At 41.2% G+C, this 24,690-nt stretch overlaps 1 protein-coding gene across 1 annotated transcript in view; it reads right to left on the reverse strand.

Moving 5' to 3' along the window:
* The window catches only part of rb1 (retinoblastoma 1), a 243,514-nt gene that overhangs the window by 207,064 nt on the left and 11,760 nt on the right, over positions 1 to 24,690 (reverse strand). The window contains exons 2-4 of the mRNA XM_072260793.1: positions 16,338 to 16,458; positions 6,150 to 6,253; positions 3,763 to 3,897 (exon numbers count right to left, since the gene is read on the reverse strand). Coding sequence (XP_072116894.1) covers positions 3,763 to 3,897; positions 6,150 to 6,253; positions 16,338 to 16,458 — 360 coding nt within the window. The remainder of the gene's footprint in view (positions 1 to 3,762; positions 3,898 to 6,149; positions 6,254 to 16,337; positions 16,459 to 24,690) is intronic.

Below are 24,690 nucleotides of genomic sequence, written 5' to 3' on the forward strand. Positions count from 1 at the left end.
GTTGAAGGGTTGGGATTGCTGAAAATTAGTCAAAACAGAAGCAATGGGGCATGAATATAGCAATTTAATCCATGTAATAAAATTTTGTCCAAAATCAAATTTTCCTAAAACCACAAAAATATAGTTCCACTCCACACGATCAAACTCTTTCTCCGCATCGAGAGATGACACATTCAGGAGTCCCAGTTGAAGGTGAATATAAGATATTAAACAGATGCCGTATATTAAAAAAAGGAGGCGATTTTTAATAAAACCAGTTTGATCTTCAGAGATAATTGAGGGTACAATGTTCTCCAATCTACGAGCCAAAACTCTAGCCAAAATTTTAGCATCAATATTTAACAAAGAAATCGGCCGATAGGAAGAACACTCTGTTGGGTCTCTACCTTTTTCTCACTCAAAGAATGATACTTGCTTCACTAAATGATGCTGGTAATTTACCATGTTTAAACATATCGGATAAAACTAGCTAGCCTTTTCAAGCTATCAACATGGCACATTTGTACACGTCTGAGCTAAATTCATTAAAACTCCCTATTCCCAACAGTTACACAAAACTTCCACAAGTGCAAACATTATTGTGAATCCTTGAATGGCATTTTTCCTAGAAATAACCAGGTCAGGAAACATTTATGGAGAAAGATACAGTTGCACATCATTGATCTCTTATCCCTCACAATTCCCAGTTCTGATGAAACAGGAGGGTGAACCCACTGAAACCATCTGGCCCAGATGGGTACCTGGCCAAATGCTAAAGAACTGTGCTGATCAACTTGCTGGAGTGTTCACCAATATCTTTAACCTCTCCCTTTGGCTGTCTGAGGTACCCATCTTCCTCAAGCAGGCTTCAACTGTATCATTGCCCAAGAAGAATGTGGTAACCTGCCTCAATGACTTTTGTCCAGTTACATCTACTGTGATAAAGTGCTTTGAGAAGTTGGTGATGAAACATATCAGCCTAGGGACACACGTTCACAGCAGATGCCATTTCATTGGCTTTTCAGTCAACCCTAGAACATCTGCATACATCAGGATGCTCTTAATTAACTACAGCTTAGCATTCAATACTATCATCCCCTCAAAACTAATCATAAGCTTCAAGAGGTAGGCTTCAATACCTCCTTGTGCAACTGGATCCTCAATTTCCTCAGTTGCAAACCCCAGTTAGTTCAGGTTGACAACATCTCCTCCACAATCTCCATCAGCACAGATGCACCAGAAGACTGTGTGGTTAGCCCTTACTCTACTCATTTTATACTTATGACTTTGAGGTACAGCTCAAATGACATATTGCTGACAATACCACCGTCACTGGCCGAATCAAAAGTGGTGATGACTCAGCACATAGGAGGAAGATTGAAAATCTGGCTGACTGGTGCCACAACAACAACCTCTCACTCGAGGTCAACAAGACAAAGGAGCTGATTATTAATTACAGGAGGAGGAAACCAGAGGTCTTTGAGCTAGTCCTCATCAGGGGAATCAAAGGTGGAGAGGGTCAGCAACTTTGAAATGGTAACATCGAGGAATTTAGAGGATCTGTCCCAGGTCCAGCACTCAAGTGCCATTATGAAGAAAGCACACCCATACCTCGACCTTGCTTAGAATTTTGCGACAATTCAGCACATCATCTAAAACTGGCAAACTTCTATAGATGGGTGGTGAAGAGTATAACTGGTTGCATCATGACTTGGTAGGGAAACACCAATGCTCTTGATCGGAAAAGCCTACAAAAAATAGTGGATACAGCCCAGTACATCATGGGTAAAGCCCTCCAGTGCTCTCGAACAAGAGGGGATAAACTTCACCTGGCTTCACTTGCCTCAAAACTGAACTGTTCCCACAACCTATGGGCTCACTTTCAAGGACTCTTCATTTCATAGTCTCAATATTTATTGTTTATTTACTTATTATTATTCTTATTTTTCTTTCTTTTTATATTTGCACAGTTTTATGTCATTTGCACACTGGTTATTTGTCCATCCTGTTGGGTGCAGTCTTTCATTGATTCTACTGTGCTTCTTGTATTTACTGTGAATGCCCGCAAGAAAATGAATTTCAGGGATGCATATGGTGACTTTGATAATAAATTACCTTGAACCTTGAAATTCTATACCATGCCTTAAGCTTATTTTATCTCTCAATTACTTCAGTTCTGATAGAGGTTATCAACCTGAAATATTAACTCAATCAAAAAAATACTGCTTCACCTAAGTATTTCCAAATGTTTATTGTATTTCAAATTTCCGGCATTTTGTACAATTAGCACAGAGTCCCAATTATTCAACTTATTTATATCAGTAACTCTAATTTTAATGCAGTTGGACAATAAAGTTAATGTAATTAAATTACTTTGTTTCAGTATTCACCAGTAAGAGGGACTTTAACAAATGCAAGGTCAGCGTGGAACAGACTAATATACTGGGAAATCTCAATGTTAAAAAGAGAGGATGTGCTGGAACTTTTGAAAACATTAGGATTGCTAAGTTCCCAGGGTCAGATGGAATATACCCCAAGTAATTATGGGAAGCAAGGGAGGAAGGAGATTTTTGTGCCTTTGTCGATGATCTTTCTGTCCTCACTGACCAGAAGTAGTACCAGAAGATTGGAGAGTGGTAAATATTATTCCAAAGGGTTAATCCTGGGAATTATAGATCACTGGTGGGCAAACTATTAAAAAGGATTCTTAGAGTCAGGATTTATGAGCATTTGGAGAAACATATTGTAATTAGGGATTGTTAGCATGGTTTTGTGAGGACAGTCCGTGCCTCACAAAACTGATTGACTTCTTTGAGGAAGTAAGAAAACAAATTGCTGAAGAGAGTGGTGGGTGTGGTGCGAATGGATTGTAGTGAGGTGTCTGACAAGCTCCCCCTTGGTAGGCCCATTCAGAAAGTCAGGAAGCATGGGATCCGGGGAAACTTGGCTGTGTAGATTCAGAGCTAGCTTGTCTACACAAGGCAGATTGATAGTTGAATGAAGGTATCCTGCCTGGAGGTTCATGACCGGTGGTGTTCTGCAGGGATATGGTCTGGGACTCCTGTGCTTTGTTTTTATAACTGACAGATAAGGAAGTGGAATGGTGGGTTAGTGAGTTTGCAGATGGCACAATGGCTGGTGGTGGTGTGGATTGTGTAGAAGTTGTCATAGGTCATGGTGCATTGAAGGGATGGAAAGCTGGGCTGAGAAGTGGCAGATGGAGTTCAATCTGAAAAAGTGTGAATTGATACATAGTATTGTGTTCAGTTCTGGTCAACTCATTATAGGAAGGATGTTCAAGCTTTAGAGAGGGTGCAGTGGAGATTTACCAGGATGCTGTTGACAAGCGGAGACTCGTGATAGAGTGAATCAATGCCTTCTCCTCCCCGCCCCCAGGAGAGCATAATTTTAAGGTGATTGGAGAAAAGTATAGAGAGGATGTCTGCCAAGGATAGTGGTAGAGGCAGAGGCAGATACATTATGGCATTTAAGACTCTTAGATAGGCACATGGAGGAAAGAAAAATGTAGGGCCATATCGGAGGGAAAGGTTTGATTGATCTTGGAGTAGGTTATAAGGTTGGCAAAGTATTTTGGGCCAATGGTCCTGTATTGTGCTGTACTGTTCTAGGTCCTATAATACTTCACATAAAGTACTTCACATAATACTTCACATGCATTTTATTAAAAAGAAAGCAATAAAACTATTTTCCAAAAGTTTCCACATTTTGTATTGAAAGCTTGGAATTTCCAATAAAAAAAACAAATATTGTTTAAAAAGTTACCTCTTAAATTTTTCAAAGAGTGCAGTGAAGACATGGAACTTCTTTACTAGTCGTGACACCAATAAATTTACTTTATTGCTTACGGTGTCCAAATTCACATCCATTTGTTTCAGTAACTCCAAAAACTCCGTTATACTTGAGGAAAGAAAATCAAACAAGATTTATTATATATTATTTATTTGCTATCCAGACTGCTATTTTGAAACAATCTACTCAACGTTGTCTTTTGATTCTCCAGCAATTCAGGTTAGGTAATGCTGTATAAATTTATAATTCTCAGTTTCTAGATTAGATTGCTCCGCAGTGCACACAAACAAAATTACTCCATTCTTTTATTAAATTTGATTAGCTCATTGCAGTTGTTGTGTTTTTTCATGATTCTAATTATTAATGCAACAAAGCATCCACTGAGATATTACTTTGACCTTAATTTGTTAATCCATTAACTTGAAAAGATTAAAAAGCAGAAAGCACATCAGGATGTCAAAACACCATTTTTCCTATTGCTCTTCTGTAAAGTGTTCTTCATTTGTAGATTATAAATTAGCAATCTTGAAGATTATGTCCTGAGGTTAAATTAGAATATTCCATTCCCAGATCAGTATGATATGCTTTAGATGTTGGGAAATGCTGGTGCACTGCCTAGTGCTTCATTTCTTTTTAAATTGTAGTGACAGATTAATAAATAGGGTCAGCAGGCAGCCATTTGGCTCCTTAAACTTACTCAACCATTCAATTAGGTCACAGTTGTTGACCTCCTTGCTGAACTTAGTTGATCCTCCCTCTGCCCTACTTCCATAATTGTTTAAAAACCTATTTATTTCAGCTTTGAACACATTCAATAATTCAGTTTCCAGTTTTTTTTGAGGCAAGGAATTCTGAAGACACAGAACATGGAAGAAAGACAAAATCTTCCTCGTCTCAATCCTAAATTGTTATCTATGACATCAGGTACAAGACCTTTCCACAAGGTGAAACATCCTCCCAGAATTTAGCTTGTCAAGAACCACAAGCATTGTACGTTTCATTAAGATTTTCTTTCATGAGTACGTATCAGACCTGTACAAACTTTCCTTATAAGAAAATCTCTCCATACCCACAATCACCCTAGTGAACCTTTGCTGAACTACCAATATTTTTCCGTAAATAAAAACACCAAAACTGTACACAGTATTCTAGCTGTGGTTCTCCAGTGTCTTGCACAGTTGTAGTAAAACATACCTACATTTAAACTCCCACAGTAAATTACATTATCCACTTACCTGATGCACCTTTCTGCATGTTTTCTGACTTTATGTACGAGTACCCCTAAATCCTGTATATTGCATCTTTCTCCATTTAACTAGTGTTTTATCATTCATCCTTCCACAGTAAACTGCTTTTCTCACATTATATTTCAGTTGCCCACTTTTTAGCCACTCAGTTAACATTAAAATCTGTTTGCATCCTCTTACAGTTTCCCTTCCTGTCTACATTTGTATCATTTTCAACAGTTACAGTACATTGTTTCCTTCCTCTAAATAATCAATATACATTGTATACATAGGTGGCTCCAGCAATGATCCCTGTTGCAACCCATCAGTTGCAAGTTGCCAATCCCAAAATTATTTCTCTTATACCCACTTGCTGCTTCCTGGTAGCTAACCAATCCTCTATCCATACAACACCATGAGCTCTTATCTTGTCCATGTACCTTGCACCCACTTCTTTTGAAAATTCAGGTATATTAATTACATCGACTGGTTTCCCCTATTCAGTTTGTTGATACATCCTGAAAGACCTTAATAAATTTATAAGATATTATTTTTCCTTCATGACTCTGTTTGATCATATTATTACTTCCTTAAAATCATGTAATTACCTCTTTAATAAGTGATTCTAACATTTTTTTCAAATAATATTTGGCTAACCTGTCTATAGTTGCAGACCTTGTGTCTCATAACCTATTGCACTTTTTTTAAATCGGCTCACAATCTTCCCATTTTTCTTTCAAATTCTTCCTACAGTTTTTCTGCTCATTACTAATTTTTTTCCCAGAGAGCTCAATTGTCATTTGTTATTCATTATTCATCTTTGTATGATTACATTAGGTTTATAACTTTTTACAAGACCTTCTGTAGGCAGTAATACATTGAGCTTCATCAGCCTCACCTGATTAAGCTGCAGCATTACACACTAAAATGCAACTACTCTATATTTCTTATCATTTTTAAAAATAATTCAATGCAACAGAGCTAGATGCAAACACCTAATCAGACTGATCAAATCAGCAATTTTTAAAAAAACTGGAGTTAATACATTGTTTAGCCTGATGAGAAATACTCAACACAAATAGCAGAATGAAGGTTTTCAAGGGAAAATAATAAAATTAGAGTACATGAACCTACTTCATATCCAAAGTTTTCTGCAACTCCGTCAGAGTGAAGGAAACAATATTCAAATCAACTGCTGCGATGAAAATGCAAATTCCCCAATATTTTCTCCTATTTTCCTAGGAGGAGAGAGCATTAATCATTATGAATATAGAAATCATAGCTAAAGCAAACACGCACCACCATTTAGGCTTCAAATTGCTTGTGAAAAGAAACTAACAAATGTTGGAAATTGAAATAAAACCAGGAAATGATGGGCATACTTTGCACAACAGGCAGCATCTATTATGCTTATACCATTGAAGGCCATTTGGTGATTTGATGTATGCTGGCTACCAAGACAGTAACCCTATTTGTCAGATTCCCCTACTTGCCCTGCACCTGTAACTTATTTTCTCTCACACATCCACCAACACTACTCTGATTCTTTTTGCCATTAATTTATAAGAAACAGCAATTTAAGGTAGCCAATTAACCTGCCAGCACATCTTCAGGATGTGAGAAGAAATCCTCTTACTCATGGAGATAACATTCAAACTCCACACAAAATCGTGGTTAGGATCAAACTCAGGTCCCTGGAGCCTGTGAGGCTGCAACACTAACTGCTGCATCATCATGTCACCGTTTGCAGTTAGGAGAGTATCCTGACTGGCTGCAGCACAACCTGGTATGGAAACACCAACACCCAAAAATGGAAAAGTCTATGGAGAGTGGTGGATACAGCCCAGTCCATCACAGGAAAAGCCTTCCCACACTGAGCACACTTACATGAAGCACTGCCACAAGAAAACAGCATCCATCATCAAGGACATAGTCTCTTCATGCTACTCCCATTAAGCAGGAGGTACAGAAGCCTTGGATCCCAGACCACCAGGTTCAGAAAGTTATTACCCTACAACCATCAGGTTCCTGAACCCACGTGTATAATCTCATTTACCTCAGCATTTACCCTACAACAATCAGGTTCCTGAACCCGCGTGTATAATCACATTTACCTCAGCACTGAACTGATTTCATAACCTACAACACCCACTTCCAAGGATTCTACAACTTATGTTCTCAGTATTATTTTTTATTTGCACAGTTTGTCTTCTTTTGCACATTGGTTGTTTGTTAGTCTTTGGTTATGTAAAGCTTTTCATATATTCTATTGTATTTCTTTATTTTCCTGTAAACTTTGACAAGAAAATGAATCCGAAGATAGTATATGGTAACATATACCATATGCACCATGGTAGTGTAGCGGTCAGTGTGATGCTATTACAGCTTGGTCTGTCGGAGTCAGCAGTCAATTCTGACATCATCTATAAGGATTCTGTATGTCCACTCTATGGAAAGTGTGCATTTCTCAGGGTGCTCCAGTTTCCTCCCACATTCCAAAGACATACCAGGTAGTAGATCAATCGGTCATTATAAATTGTCCCGTGATTAGGTTAAGGTTAGTCGGAGGTTACTGGCCTACGTGCCTCGAAGAGACAGAAGGGCTTATTTTGCGCTGTATCTAGATGGATAGATAGACAGACAGACAGACTTACACAGTGGATTCTAGTTAATCGGTCCATCAGATAACCAAGGCAGCCACTTATTTGGGACAATGTTTAAAGAACAAAAACTAATTGAGAAAATTGCTGAGATTCCTTTCATTTATGTGAGACACTATGTCATATAATTGGAACTTGAGATTGTTGCTGAACAATTTCTAACTAGCAACAGTTGCATGAACTTTTGTGGCTATTAGACACTACACCGTGCTGAGTGCAAACAGTTTTTAAATAATGCCATTTGTGTGCGTTTGTGTTCAAAAAGCAGTGATTTTTGTCACTGACAGTTTGTGAGAAATAAGCAGTAAGACCATTTAGAATTGTTTTACTCACTGCAGTTTCAAGCATTCAGCCTTGGAGATGCCAGAAACAGATGTGAGTGAAAATAAAACAATTTTTCTAGGTCAACACATTAGGTACTATGAAGAATATGAAGGTATTGATATTAATCTTGAATGTTACAATGAAAATGAAGATTTGGAGGAGGTAATTGTAGAAAGCATTTTATATAGTCAGTCCATTATCTGCACTGGGTGTCAGCACTGATTTTGCTCATTTACAGTCAATCAAAAGAACACAGCAGTGTGTTGGTTGTCCGACGTATCCGACGATGACAGTGAAATCTGTGCGGGAGGAGCTTTTAAATGTGGACAAGCTATTGCCCTGGCACATTTCCACTCTCTCAATCTCAGAGAGAGTGGTACAAATAGGTGTCACATACTGGGGTCTACACTGATCACAGTGGATAGCCATAATTTCTTCTGCGCCTCATCATGTCTTCGCTCTCCTCGAAGTGTTGTAGAACCACCTTCTTGGCTGTTGGATCCCATTGTTGATTTCATCCGGCCAGTCCACCAGATCTGACTTCACATGCTAGGACAGGCACGTCCCTATTTCACCGGGTATGAGGCCCACCAGCTACCCTCACCTGGTTAGCCCTCTTGTCGAAGCAGCGTGGCCACTGTTGCATAAAAACAGCTGCTCGGAGCCATAGGTGAAAGCTGAGTGTCCGATGAGGACCAAAAGTGAGTGAGCTGCCCCAGAATGGACTTCATCCAGAGGAGCTACCACTCCATGATGCCCCATACATGGCAGCATACACTGGTTGAATTCCTCCATCGATAACTAATAGGAACTAATACACAGTTTTATAGTACTGTAGTAGCATTGGTAGAACTCTAACTTGTTCTGTACTTCATTTAAATACATAGTTTTTTTTACTCAGTTAAACAATAGTTTGTCTTTTTTTATATCTCTAACTATTTAACACCACCATCAAGAGTATGTCTGTCTGTCTATCTATCGACTCAGATACAGCGCAGAATAGGCTCTTCTGTCTCTTTGAGCCACGAGTGCTTACCGTGCTATTCCACACCCACACTTTGGACAATCTGATCACCTGGCTGTACTTCTACTCCCCAAGTATACACAGAGACTGAAGACAGCAGCACCAGTAGTGAGGACCAAGGTATGGACAAGGGAAGCACAGGAGCAATTACAGGACTGCTTTGAATCAGCAGACAAAGCAGAGATTAATCTTCAAACCTGGATGAGTCTGCCACCGTTGTTACTGACTTCACTAAAACCGGTGTGGGTGAGTGTGTGCCTACGAGCACTTGCTGCACGTTCCTGAACCAAAAGCCGTGGATGAACCAGGAGATTCTTCGTCTGCTGAGGGCTAGATCTGGTGATCCAGATCTGTAGAAGAGAACCAGGTACGACTCGTGGAGAGCGAAGAAACATTTCCAAGCAAGGTTGGAGGTGACATCCGATGCATGCCAACTCTGGCAGGGTTTGCAGGACATTACTTCCTACAATGCGAAACCCAATAGCATGAATGGCAACGATGCTTCACTACCAAATGAGCTCAATGCCTTCTATGCCTGCTTTGAAAGGAGAATGTAACTACAGCTGTGAAGATCCCTGCTGCACCCTGTGGCCCTTTGATCTCTGTCTTGGAGACTGATGTTAGGCTAACTTTGAGGGTGAACCCTTGCAAGGTGGTAGGCCCCAATGGAGTACCCGGTAAGGCTCTGAAAACTTGTGCCAACCAGCTGGCAGGACTATTCAAGGACATCTTCAACCTCTGACTGCAACGGTCACAAGTTCCCACCTGCTTCAAAAAGACAATTATACCAGTGCCCAAGAAAAGTAGTGTGAGCTGCTTTAATGACTATAACCCTGTAATACTCACACCTAAGATGATGAAATGTTTTGACAGGTTGGTCATGGCCAGAACCAACTCCTGTCTCAGCAAGGACGTGGACCCACTGTATTTTGTCGATCGCCACAATAGGTCTACGGCAGACACAATCTCAATGGCTCTTCACACAGCCTTAGGTCACCCAGACAATAAAAAAACACCTATGCCAGGATGCTGTTTGTTGACCATAGTTCAGTATTTAACACCATCATTCCCACAGTTCTGATCAATAAGCTACAGAACCTGGGCCTCTGTATCTCCCTCTGTAATTGGATCTTCAACTGCCTAACCTGAAGACCATAATCTGTGCGGATTGGTGATAATAGCTCCTCCTCATTGACAATCAACACTGGCACCTCTCAGCAGTGTGTGCTTAGCCCACTGCTCTACTCCTCTATACCCATGACTATGCAGCTAGGCACAGCTCAAATGCCATCTACAAATTTGCTGATGATACAACCATTGTTGGTACAATCTGATGGAGATGAGAGGGCGTACAGGAGCAAGATATACCAGCTGGTGGAGTGGTGTCGCAGCAACAACCTTGCACTCAATGTCAGTCAGATGAAAGAGCTGATTGTGGACTTCAGCAAGAGTAAAACAAAGGAACATGAATCAATCCTCATAGTGGGAACAGAAGTGGAGAGAGTGAGCAAGTTCCTGAGTGTTTCAAGGATCAGTGCCTCAGAAAGGCGACATCCATTATTACGGAACCCCATCACCCAGGGTATGTCCTCTTCTCACTGTTACCGTCAGGAAGGAGGTACAGAACCCTGAAGACACACATTCAATGATTCAGGAACAGCTTCTTCCCCTCTGCTATACGATTCCTAAATGGACATTGAACCCATAAACACTACCACACTTTTTAAAAAATAAATATTACTTCTGTTTTTGAACTGTTTTAAATTATATATATAGATTCCATGAATCTTCAGCTAATTAGGGCAGCCAATTAATTGGGCTAAAATGTACTGATGTGTCACAATTAATGGAATCCACTATATGTACATACTTTGATAATAGATTTACTTTGACTTCAACTTTGACAAAGAAACAGTAAACATTTCAGTTTGATAATCTTTCATCAGAACTGGAAAAGTGAGAAAAGAAGCAAATTTTGAGTTGTAGGGACGAGGAAAGAGTAGAGATCAAAGGATGGGATAGGTTGGAGACCAATGTTGCTTGACAAAATTATATTTGGTGCTACTGATAAGACCGGACTTACTGCAAGGTTATTATTACACCATTGGTCTGTAAAAAGTGTAAATAGACTAAGGTGAATGGGAACAGTTACACATAGAAACATAGAAAATAGGTGCAGGAGTAGGCCATTCGGCCCTTCGAGCCTGCACCGCTATTCCGTATGATCATGGCTGATCATCCAACTCAGAACCCGGTACCAGCCTTCCCCCCCCATACCCCCGATCCCTTTAGCCACAAGGGCCATATCTAACTCCCTCTTAAATATAGCCAATGAACTGGCCTCAACTGTTTCCTGTGGCAGAGAATTCCACAGATTCACCACTCTCTGTGTGAAGAAGTTTTTCCTCATCTCGGTCCTAAAAGGCTTCCCCTTTATCTTTAAACTGTGACCCCTCGTTCTGGACTTCCCCAACATCGGGAACAATTTTCCTGCATCTAGCCTGTCCAATCCCTTTAGAATTTTATACGTTTCAATAAGATCCCCCCCACAATCTTCTAAATTCCAGCGAGTATGAGCCTAGTCAATCCAGTCTTTCATCATATGAAAGTCCTACCATCCCAGGAATCAATCTGGTGAACCTTCTTTGTACTCCCTCTATGGCAAGAATGTCTTTCCTCAGATTAGGGGACCAAAACTGCACACAATACTCCAGGTGTGGTCTCACCAAGGCTTTGTACAACTGCAGTAGTACCTCCCTGCTCCTGTACTCGAATCCTCTTGCTATGAATGCCAGCATACCATTCGCCTTTTTCACCGCCTGCTGTACCTGCATGACCACTTTCAATGACTGGTGTACAATGACACCCAGGTCTCGTTGCACCTCCCCTTTTCCTACACAGATGGTTTTCAATGGAATAGAGTAGGAGCCAAAGACAAAGGTCAAACTGTAAGTGGAATTTCATCAAAGGAGGCAAAAATATAGCGACTACCAGATTTCCCTACAGAATGTTTTCTCTTTGCCTCAGCCTTCAGCATCTCAAAGGAACAATTCATGTTGTGACTCCCCAAACTACACTTTCATTTACAACAACCACTTCCTTTCACACTGCACTTCACCAACGAACTCGCAGGAAATGCTAAATCTTCCATTTTACATCATCTCCTCCCATCATTCACAGACCCACACTATCCTTCCAAGTGAAACAGCAATTTGCTTGCATTTCTTCCAATTCAGTGTATTACATTTACAATCTCCTCTACACGAAGCAGCCCAATATTCATTTGGGTGATCCTGCACTTTATTTCCTGTCACTTGAATTTTCCATCCTGCTCCCATCTGATCTCTGTGATTTTGTTCCAAAATAGCTCAAGAGAACATCATGAAGCAACACTTTACAAGCCTTCAGCCTGTTTACTGAATTCAACTGTTTCAAATAACCAACCTTTCCTGCTTTCTAGCCAATACATTTGCAAAATTAACTCAGTTCTCCTCTCTAAAAAATGATATTTGATCAGATTATCACAAATATTCTCTTTTATTTCAGAATTCCATCATCTTCTCTATTTTGCATTGCCCAATTTCAGCATACTCTGTCTTTTTTGTTTCACTTTTACTCTGCTTATAATTGGGCAGCTATGATTTCCTAGCATTCATTCCTCTTCCTTACAAGCACCAAAAACAACTGTGTCGTCTAGTCAGCACCCAATCTCAGACATTCCCATTCTTCTCTCCACCCTGTCTTTTCTTTGCAAGACAAAAGTCCCTAATTTTCTCACCTTTCCACTTCTGATGAAAGGTCACCGAATTGTTTTCCTCTCCACAGATGTTGCACAGCCTAGATAATCAGTTTTTTTAAAAAGATTTTACTTCAAATTGCTAAGCCTTAAGAACTTAAAATAAAAATTACATCTGTTTCCACAATTAACCTTAACTGTTAGAGAAAAGAAAGTGAGCTGCCAAGATCCACAATTCAGAACAGCAGTGATGTTAAAAGTAATTTGCTAAAAGAACTTTAACAGACAAATGATAACATGATAAATTTAAATTTAGAAGGCTGAGGACATTAGGAGGGAGCAAAAAGATTAACAACATTAACTAGTTTGTTACCGATATTTAGGAAAAATAAATTTCTACTATGTTTTCAAATAGTATGGTTTCAGGAATTAAAAATGACCTAGTAAAAATAGCTAAGGAAGAACAGGACAATTGAGGACAATATTAATCAGTGGGTAAATAAAATTGATACAAATAATTTGTGACAGCAAGAGAAAGGAAGGTAAGTTAAGTGATGGAGGTGAAGCAGTATCCATCATAGACAATTTCTCTCTCTTATATCCATCTTAGGAAACCAAGCCAATCCTTGAGAAATCTCCCCTGGATTTGGAGAAAAATTCAAGCCTAGGTTAGATTTAGGCTTATTCAGAACACTAAGATGCAAACAGCAACTGAAGTTTCCTGGAAGGAACTTTAGTCAAAGATAATTAGGAGCAAAAACATTAATTAAAGCATTCTTCCAAAAGAACCAGTCCCTGCTATGCACCCAGTCAATGCTCATGCTTGATGGCTTTTAAGCATTTTAAAGAAGTGAGTGATAAACTTAGCAAGATAAGAAAACTGAACAACCACACAAAAGGAGTGCTCTCGCATATGCTTTCCCTACTGCCAAGTATGATGCTCAGGTGTAGCTACCATACTAAACTCACTGGTGTGTAGTACAACTTGGCTACGTGGGCAACTATCAAAACCTTAATGTAAATGCCAATGAAATGGCAGAAATTGCCCCACCTTATAACACTCACAACCACAAAACTCACAACTCACAGGCAGCTACACCCACATCATTTAGGAACTCTTTGCCTTGCTGAACTTGCCTCATGGATTCAAAGAATCCTGTCTGATCCCTCAATTCTTGCCTTGCCAATACCAATGGAATAAAGCCTAATCTAAAAGTGCTGTTTGGAAAAACAAAAGAACTTATTTGAAGAACTGACGAAGGATCTTAGCCTGAAACGTCGACTGCACCTCTTCCTAGAGATGCTGCCTGGCCTGCTGCGTTCACCAGCAACTTTGATGTGTGAACTTATATAAGATTCACAGCAAAGCTTCCAGCATTTCACCCATCTCGAAGGACATAATCTGACATAATCTTTTCATAACCAGAAAACAAAGGCTATGTGCAAATCAAACCCACCTTTCCTTGTCATGCAGTAATCAGATCAAACAATGGACTGTATCAGCAGATCCTATCCTCAATTAACTCCCTCTCTGAAAATATAATACAATGCTCCATTTGAAGGCAATAAACAATAGTTGTAAATTATACTCAAGTTCTGACTCAGGGCTTGAAGTTACAACAAAAATTCCAACCAATTACTGGATAATTATCAGAATAACTGATCGTAAATTACAACGGTTAAATGAAACAGAAAGTACTGTAAGTACTCAACAGGTTAAGCTGCATGCGGAAGTAAAAATAAAAGTTAACATTTCCAGTCACAGGCTCTTTGCTAGAACTGGAAAAAGAGACAAACAAAACCTCTAAAGATCCTCGTGACACTGAGCTTCCTGTTGTCTACCATTTTAATTTCCCATCCCACTCCGGCTCTAACTGTGGTCTCCTCTCCTGTCACAGTGAAGCCCATGCAACCTTGATGAAAAGAACCTGATTTTCTGCCTGAGCACGTTGCAGCCCTCCAGACTCAATATTATCCTTTACAGCTTCAGGTAACTTGATGTCCCAGGTAAGTCATCCATCTGTCATATCAATGCAGCAAGTCCCTGAGAGTGAAGGACATGCTCAGCCTAATCTACTGGTACAATCCTTTTGCTCTGCATTTCATAACGCAAACCTTTTTTGTCAACTGCTCCCATTTACTCATAAACCACATATCCTGTTTACAGCTTATTCCCTGTTACCTCATTCATCGTATTAGAGATATGCCCCTCTGCAGCTTAACCAGTTACTTTTGTCTACTTTTCAGTTCTGACTTGTAATATTTAACTGTTTCTTTTCCCACAGACACAGCCTGACCTGCTGAGTACTTTTAGTATGTTCTGGTCTTGTTTCAGATTTCCAGCATTTACAGTATCCTTCTAATATTTAGTTAAATGGAACAATTCTTCAACAACTACTTATTACCATTTTTTAAATGTAGAATTACAACTATTTGCCCTAGACTTTGCAAACATACAATCAGTAACCGAACAATTACAGATAACCATTGCAAGAAATGAAAATGGGCCAATTGCAGATTCATCATTATTAACAAGTTGTTAATCCTAGGCAAAAAAGATGGAGACACTCTGCTAAGAGGTGGGATCTGTGTGACACTGCCATGATGGGGGGGGGTGCGGGGGGGTCAGGCATCCTGAAGGAGAGCATATAATGAAACAGTTGGGAAAAACTTGAAAACCAGCCACATGTCTGTTTATCAAAATTTGCTGTTTATCAAAATTATCAAGGACCAAATATCTCTGAATATCCCTGACAATCCAAGATATTAAAGCATGCTCAAAATATATTAAACTACAATGAAAATTGTAAACACTGAAATATTACTATAAATGTTAATAAACTAAAAAAAAACTTAATTCAAGCGAAACTACTGCTAGTGAAATTAAGTAATACTAAAAGGGTTTTATCTGCTGAGCTCTAGTGTTCGACTTCATGAAGTAGCCAGTGGGTTTGGATTTTCTTATGCTTACATGGGAATCCTAAATTTGACAGCACTTGGCAACAAAGAAAAATTGGTAGTTTGGCACAGAACTTCCCAGTAAGGTGCATCCCATCGATACCTTGCTTTTAGAAAAAACAGTGCAAAGATAGCAAGCAAAAACCAGTCAGCTTCAGCCACTTGCAAGCTAAGGTTTCATGAACAAGAATGGATGAATGTCATTCCTTAATTGTCAGAATGATCGTCACATACAAGTTTCTAGAAATGGGAAATGTATTTAATGTTCTATATTTAACTAAATGATTAATATTCTTGAAAATATTATTATTTGTCAATATAGTACTTTTCTTGGTTTTTTGAAAATTGCATCACCTCAGCAGGTTATACACAGCAGATGAGCAGAATTCAAGTAAGGAAATGAGGTGCATGACAAGTGGGGGATACTATTGTTTTTTAATAAAATCTCACCAGTTACTTCAAAATGGTATTTCATCTTCAGTAAAATATGAACAGTTTCTTTTTTACCAAAATTTAGGTTTCAAGAACTTAAATTGCAATAAAGTGAAAATGGTTATAGATATCCAATGTTTTAAAAACTGAGGTCCAAAGTAAGATATCAAACAAATTAAAATACTTACTAATGCAATGCCATCAACCAAAAGTGCTGGCAATGACTCCCAAATTGTCCAAGCTCTCTCGTTCACACTGCCATCAATCTTGAGACTTTGACATAATAAGAGAAATTCTGCACTTTTCTGTCTGAAAACATACAATAAAAAGTTGACTGGTTTATTCTTAAGTGAGGTTTCTCAAAATGGTATAAATATATAAAAACTGGAACTATAAAATAATGAGAAAATTTTAAATGATAGTCTTCAGAATGATGTGGAGAAGCGCAACTAGAAACTAGGAATGCAAATAGCATGCTGCTGGCCTTCTTTTTTTGCTCTGATGACAGCGTCAGTTTCACATTTCATACAAGCATTTATCTATACTACCTTCAGTCCACTTCATTTAAACAGAAAAGAGCTTGACAATCACTGAAACGATACATTCCCTGCTGGCAGGTTTAGAACAACGATTTGATCTTAGATTAAGGGACTGACATCTTAAAACAGAGATGAAAGGATATTGAACATTGAAATTTCTGTCTCGTAGAAGATTGTGGACGTTCGAGTATATTCAAGTTGATGCAAACATGAGGAATGCTGCAGATGCTGGAAATTCAAGCAACACACATCAAAGTTGCTGGTGAACGCAGCAGGCCAGGCAGTATCTCTAGGAAGAGGTGCAGTCTTCCTAATATTCAAGTTGATAATTGATCTGCCTTTACTGAAAATGGAATTAACACAAAGGACCAGGTGAGAAGGTAATCAATGGTCAGTCATGACTAATTAAAATTATAAGAGAAATCTCCAAGCAGTATACAGGTGTCCCCCGCTTTTCGAACGTTCGCTTTACGAAACCTCACTGTTACCAAAGACCTACATTAGTAACCTGTTTTCGCTTTCAGAAGGTGTTTTCACTGTTACAAAAAAAATCAGTGCGTGATAAGAAGGCAGCGCGTGCCCCGAGCAGCCACTCTCCCCCAGATTCGGAACGGCATTCTCACCGGCATTGCTGAAACACGTGCCTGTGAGCAGCTGTTTGCAAGATGAGTTCTAAGGTGTTGGAAAAGCCTGAAAGAGCTCGTAAGGGTGTTACACTTAGCGTAAAACTATACATAATTAAGCGTTTCGATCGTGGTGAATGAAGCAAGGACAACGTGAGTTTGGCTTGTGGAAGCTGACGAAGATGATGTTGAAGAGGTTTTGGCATCCCATGACCAAGAGCTGATAGATGAAGAGCTGATGCAATTGGAAGAGGAAAGGATAACAATCAAAACTGAATGCAGTAGCGAAATGAACGTGAAGCAACTGCGTGAGATTTTCACTGCAATGATAAAGTATGACTTTAATTTTGAATGGGTACATCGGTTTAGGGGATATTTGCAGGATGGTTTGAGTGCTTACAAAGAACTGTATGATAGAAAAATGCGTGAGGCTCAGCAAAGAAGCAAGCCTTCCACATCAGCCACAGCAGACGACGAACCTCGACCTTCGACATTGAGGCGGGCAGTCATAGGAGAAGATGAGCTGCCTACCCTAATGGAAACAGATGACACCGCAGTGTCCCACCACCCCAACCCCAGGGCCACGGACAGATACCGATTCGCAGAGAACGCAGCAGTAGCCGGGAGGCACACAGCACACCTTTAAGAAAAAAGCTGAAATAAACATGCTAATTAATTAGGTGTCGCCCGACACCTAATTGTCGGCCCAGATCAGAGGCGATGCAATCCGAAATCGGCACTGATCTGGGCCGACAATTACGTGTTGGGTTGCACCTAATTAATTAGCATGTTTATTTCGGCTTTTTTCTTAAAGATGTGCTGTGTGTCTCCCGGCTACCGCTGGACCACTGCATGCTTCACAGATCGGTATCGGTTGGTGGCTGGAGGGTGGGGGCCACTGCACCAGCCAAACTCCGACGACTCAGCCTAACACACCATCATCAGTGTGCTCCACGCTTTCCCAATTCCGGTAAGTGATACTACACTGTACATACATTATTTCTACTTTATATCGGCTGTGTATTTTTACCTGTTATTTGCTATGATCTGGCAGCTTCATAGCTTAAAGGTTACTGGAGAGAGTGTTTTTGCCGATGGCGCTTGTGTGAGATTTTCACTACGGAGAACAGTTCAGGCAATGATTGTGGAAAAGTATTTCTACTTTATATAGGCTGTGTATTTATCATATCATTCCTGCTTTTACTATATGTTACTGTTATTTTAGGTTTTATGTGTTACTTGGCATGATTTGATAGGTTATTTTTGGGTCTGCGAACACTCACAAAATTTTCCCATATAAATAAATGGTAATTGCTTCTTTGCTTTACGACATTTCGGCTTACGAACCATTTCATAGGAACGCTCTACCTTCGGATGGCGGGGGAAACCTGTACATCCTCCACATGCTCCTATGCTGTTAAATATCTTTGTACTCCATTGTCAAGCACCACCGACTGATAACTTTGTTGCATCTGTCAAGATATTTGGATAGCCTCACCTCACCAAATACAGGATCAGGTTATAGCAATCTTTCTCTTGATGGATTACAAAAGCAGCTAAGTATAATGCACAAAGATCTAAAATCACATTAGTCATCATTTTCTAGGAGTACTTTGGCATGGTGAGGAAGAGAAGGCATTTTTTTAAATTTCAAAATATACTTTATTCAAAAATTCAAAAATAAATATATACAATAAACCATTCAATAACTTTTCATCCTTTACATACGTTTCCATTTCTCAGTACATATCCGTATTTATAGCCACCCATGTGGCACTCCAGTAGTTCAGCTTAGCATATCATTGTTGAGGGGTATACTCCCCGCCCACCGACCCCTCCCACTCCCACAGGTGGAGAAACCTATACTGTGGTCCTTCCCCACCGGGCCCTTGCGGTGGCTGCACCGAGTTTCAGTGCGTCCCTCAGCACGTACTCCTGCAGCCGAGAATGTGCCAGTTGGCAGCATTCTCCCACGGACATCTCCATGTGCTGGTAGATCATCAAGTTTCGGGCCGACCAAAGAGCGTCTTTCACCGAGTTGATGATCTGCCAGCAGCACCGGATGTTGGTCTCCGTGTGCGTCCCCGGGAACAGCCCGTAGATCAGAGAGTCCTCTGTTACGCAGCTGCTGGGGATAAAACGTGACACTAGCCCATCCATTCTCCTCCACACCCTCTTTGCGAACTGGCAGTGTGCAAAGAGGTGGGTCACAGACTCCTCCTCACTGCAGTCCTCCCGTCGGCAATGGGGTGCGGAGACGATGTTCCGGGCGTACAGGAGGGCTCTGACTGGGAGGGCCCCTCTCACCGCCAGCCAGGCAAGGTCTTGGTGCCTGTTGGTGAGATCTGGCGATGAGGCATTTTGCCAGATGAACTGGACAGTCTGCTCAGGGAACCACCCCACTGTGTCCATCACGTCCTTCTCCTGCAGTGCCTGCAGGACACTACGTGCCGACCACTGCCTGATGGCCCTGTGGTCAAAGGCGTTCTCCTGGAAGAACTTTGCTACATAGGACAGGTATGCCGGCAACGACCAGCTGACTGGGGCATTGCGCGGGAGTGGGGCCAGACCCATCCTTCGTAGCCAGGGCGACAGGTAGAACCTGGGCACATAGTGGTACTTGGTGCCCACATACCTGGGTTCTACACACAACCTGATGCAGCCACATACAAAGCTGGCCATCAGGGTGAGGGCGACATTGGGGACGTTCTTGCCCCCATTGTCCAGGGACTTGTGCATGACGGTCCGTCTCACCCGCTCCATCTTGGATCCCCAGACGAATCTGAAGACAGCCCGGGTGATTTCCGAGCTGTAGGAGCGGGGGACGGGCCAGACCTGCGCCAAGTACAGCAGCCCTGAGAGCACCTCACACCTGATGACCAGGTTCTTGCCCGTTATCGACAGGGAGCGCCCTCCCCACAGTCCCAGTTTCTGTTTCACCTTGGCAGTCCGCTCCTGCCAGTTTTTGTTGCACGCCTCAGCCCCTCTGAACCAGATCCCCAACACCTTCACGTGGTCAGACCTGATGGTGAAGGGGACGCTGGATCGGTCGGGCCAGTTGCCGAAGAGCATGGCTTCGTTCTTCGTGCGGTTGACCCTGGCCCCCGACGCTAGCTCTAACTGTTCGCAGGTGCCAATCAACCTGCGAACTGACCTCGGATCAGAGCAGAAGATGGTGACATCGTCCATGTACAGGGAGGTTTTCACTTGGGTCCCTCCACTGCCTGGCAGCGTCACCCCTCTTATGCCCTCATCCCTTCTGATGGCTTCCGCAAAGGGTTCTATGCAGCAGACAAACAAGACAGGGGAGAGGGGACAGCCCTGCCTGACTCCAGACCTGATGGGGAAGCTGTCTGTTTCCCACCCGTTGACCTGGACTGCACTACGGATGTCTGTGTAGAGCAGTCTAATCCAATTCCGGATTTCCTCCCCAAATCCCATTTTGGAGAGCACGTCCGCCACGTACGTGTGCGATATCCTGTCGAAGGCTTTCTCCTGGTCCAAGCTGACCAGGCAGGCGTCCACCCCCCTGTCCTGCACGTAGGCGATGGTGTCCCTCAGCAGCGCGAGGCTGTCTGAGATCTTCCTGCCCGGTACAGCACAGGTTTGGTCCGGGTGGATCACCTGTCCCAGAGCAGACTTGACCCTGTTGGTGATAGCCTTGGACAGGATCTTGTAATCCACATTCAGGAGAGAGATGGGTCTCCAATTTCTAATGTCCTCCCTTTCCCCCTTCTGCTTGTAGATGAGGGTGATGATGCCCTTCCTCATGGACTCAGACATACTGCCGGCCAGAAGCATAGCGTTGTACACTTCCAGCAGGTCTGGGCCCATCCAGTTCCACAGAGCCGAGTACAACTCAGCCGCATGTTGTCTATTCCAATCCTTTCAATTAGTCACATGGTCACAAGAAACTGATTTTATATCCATATAATGAATGTATAAAATCACATCAAAATTATAAGGATTTTCCCCAGCAGAGAATGAAAATGCCAGAAGCATGTTTTATAAAAAATATAAGTCATCTGGCCAGCTGTATGTTACTGGTTACATACAAGACGAATGGAGTTAATGGCATAAAAATCAGGGATTTAATAAGCATACAGTGTCAGCTGACCAACATTGTACCAATGCAAACGCTTCATCTTTAAAATAAAATTGCCTTTAACATTTTTAACAACACATGGTCAATTTAATTTGGGTACAGCGATACAAGTTACAAAAATAATACCATAAAAACCAACAGGTGAAAGCAACATGCGTGGAACGGCAGTAGTGTTCAGGAAGCAGGGAGTCTGCAGAAGGATCTGGACAGCTTAGGAGAATGGGCAAAGGAGTCTAGATGGAATACAGCGTAGGAAAGTGTATGGTCATGCACTTAGGTAGAAGGAAGAAAGGTGTATTTTCTAAATGGGGAGTGCAAGGTTCCCTAAAGGTTAATTTGCAGGTTGAAGTCAGTAGTAAGAAAGACAAATAGAATGTTAGCATACCTTTCAAGAGAACTAGAATTTAAAAAAGCAAGTATGTAATGCTGAGGCTTTATATTACTCTCAATACTCCAAATACCAGTACGTACTGACTCCCGTTTTTGGCCCTGTATCTAATACAGGAGGTTCTGTTGTTGGAGAGGGTCTAGAGGTGGTTTACCTCTAGGTTTACCTCAAGGGAATGGAATGGAAGGGTCAACATACAAGGAGAATTTCATAGTTCTGGGTCTGTAATCACTGCAGTTTAGAAGAAAGAGGGGACATCTCATTGAAACTTACCGAATATTGTTTCCAACAGTGGGAGAGCCTAAGACCAGAGACCATCTCTTTAAAACAGAGACGAGGAGGAATTTCTTTAAGCGAAGTATGGTGAATCTGTGAAATTCCTTACTGCAAATGGCTGTGGAAACCCAAATTACTGGGTATATTTAAAGCAGAGATTAATAATTTCTTAATTACTAAGAGCAAAGGTTATGGAGAAAAGACAGGAGAAAGTAAATCAACCACAATAGAATTATGGAGCAGACTTAATGGGCTGATTGGCCTAATTCTGCTCCTATGTCTTATTAGTTGACATAAGACCATTTTTGTTTATCCCAGAAGCCTACATTAAAAAAAAATTATGTATTTTCTGTGTCAGCCATACATGCCAAACTTAATCACTATAGGTTGCCACAGTAAATACTTGAAATAAAATTCTGTTTGTCTCTGATAACCACAGAGTCTAGTTCACAAGAGATTTCATATAGAAAATTTCTAGTTACTCTTCACAATTCACTATTTTAGTAAGCTGAAAGCAAGAGTGGATATTTTGATGAAAACATGAACACTTACAGGTTACAGCCTATCCATACACAGGCTGAAATTCCCTTTTCTTACCGTGCAAATCTGGCAGAAGCAAAAAGCTGATAAAACTACTTCAAATTTGACACTAGGCAAACATTCCTTAGCCAGGTACCACAAAGCTGCAAAATTAAGTTCTCTCCACTCTGCTTCGACACTATCTCACCAGATCATTGAAATAAATAAATCAATACAAAACCTTGGAATCCAAGGATGACATTTCAGTTCCAAATTACAGGTTTCCCCCGCCATCCGAAGGTAGAGCGTTCCTATGAAATGGTTCGTAAGCTGAAATGTCGTAAAGCGAAGAAGCAATTACCATTTATATGGGAAAATTTTGTAAGCGTTCGCAGACCCAAAAATAACCTACCAAATCATGACAAATAACACATAAAACCTAAAATAACAATAACATATAGTAAAAGCACAAATGATATGATAAAAACACAGCCTATATAAAGTAGAAATACTTCTCTACAACGATTGCCTGCACAGATCTCCGTAGCGAAAATCTCACGCAAGTGCTGTTGGCATAAACGCACTCTCCAGTAACTTTTAAGCTATGAGGCTGCCAAATCTACCAAACAACACGTAAAAATACACAGCCTATATAAAGTAGAAAAAATGTATGCACTGTGTAGTATCACTTATCAGAATCGGGAAGACAGCTTGCCGAGCACACTGATGATAGTGTGTTAGACTGAGTCGTCACAGGTTGGGTGGTGCAGTGGCCCCCACCCTCTGGGCCGCCAACCCAATACATTGCCGCAAAGAACGCAGCAGTAGCTGGGAGGCACACAACACATCTTTAAGAAAAAAGCCGAAATAAACATGCTAATTAATTAGGTGCCGCCGACACATAATTGTCGGCCCAGATCAGAGGCGATGCAATCAGAAATCGGCTCTGATCTGGGCCAACAGTTACGTGTCGGCAGCACCTAATTAATTAGCATGTTTATTTCGGCTTTTTTCTTAAAGATGTGCTGTGTGCCTCCCAGCCACTGTTGCATTCTCTGCAAATCAGTACAGTATCTGTCTGGGGCCCGGGGATCAGGGCAGGCAGCTCATCTTCTCCTATGACTGCCCACCTCGATGTCAAAGGTCGAGGTTCGTCGTCTGCTGTGGCTGATGTGGAAGGCTTGCTTGACTGCTGAGCCTCGCGCATTTTTCTGTCATACAGTTGTTTGTAAGGACTCAAACCATCCTGCAAATATCCCCTAAACCTACGTACCCTTTCAAAATTAAAGTCGTACTCTATCATTGCAACAAAAATCTCACGCAGTTGCTTCACGTTCATTTCGCTACTGCATTCGGTTTCGATTGTTATCCTTTCCTCTTCCAAGTGCATCAGCTCTTCATCTATCAGTTCTTGGTCATGGGATGCCAAAACCTCTTCAACATCATCTTCGTCAGCTTCCACAAGCCAAACTCACTTTGTCCTTACTTCGTTCACCACGATCGAAACGCTTAATTATGTCTAGTTTTACGCTAAGTGTAACACCCTTACTCTTTCAGGCTTTTCCGACACCTTAGAACTCATCTTGCTAACAGCTGCTCAATGCAATGTGTTTAAGTAAAGCAGTTCCGAATCCGGGGCAGAGCGGCTGCTCGGGGCGCGCGCTGCCTTTCTTCGTAACAGTGAAAACACCTTCTGAAGGCGAAAACAGGGTACTAGTGTAGGTCTTTCGTAACAGTGAGGTTTCGTAAGGCGAATGTTCAAAAAGCGGGGGACACCTGTATTAGTTTCCACAGGATATCACCGCTGAGAACTCGCTTATTTTGTATGAATTATTTCATTCTATCAGTCTTGGCACTTAATCACTGCATAATAACATCATTCAATTACTTCTCACATTAAGAGCTTTTTACAAAAGTATTGCAGCTTTGCCAGCTTTATTGAACAATGATAGAGGTGTCCCCCGCTTTTTGAACGCCTGCTTTACGAAACCTTACTGTACGAAAGACCTACATTAGTACCCTGTTTTCGCTTTCAGAAGGTATTTTCACTGTTACAAAGAAAGGCAGCGCGCGCCCCGAGCAGCCGCTCTG

Source organism: Mobula birostris, chromosome 6 (genome assembly GCF_030028105.1).
Source record: "Mobula birostris isolate sMobBir1 chromosome 6, sMobBir1.hap1, whole genome shotgun sequence".
Lineage (NCBI taxonomy): Eukaryota > Metazoa > Chordata > Chondrichthyes > Myliobatiformes > Myliobatidae > Mobula > Mobula birostris.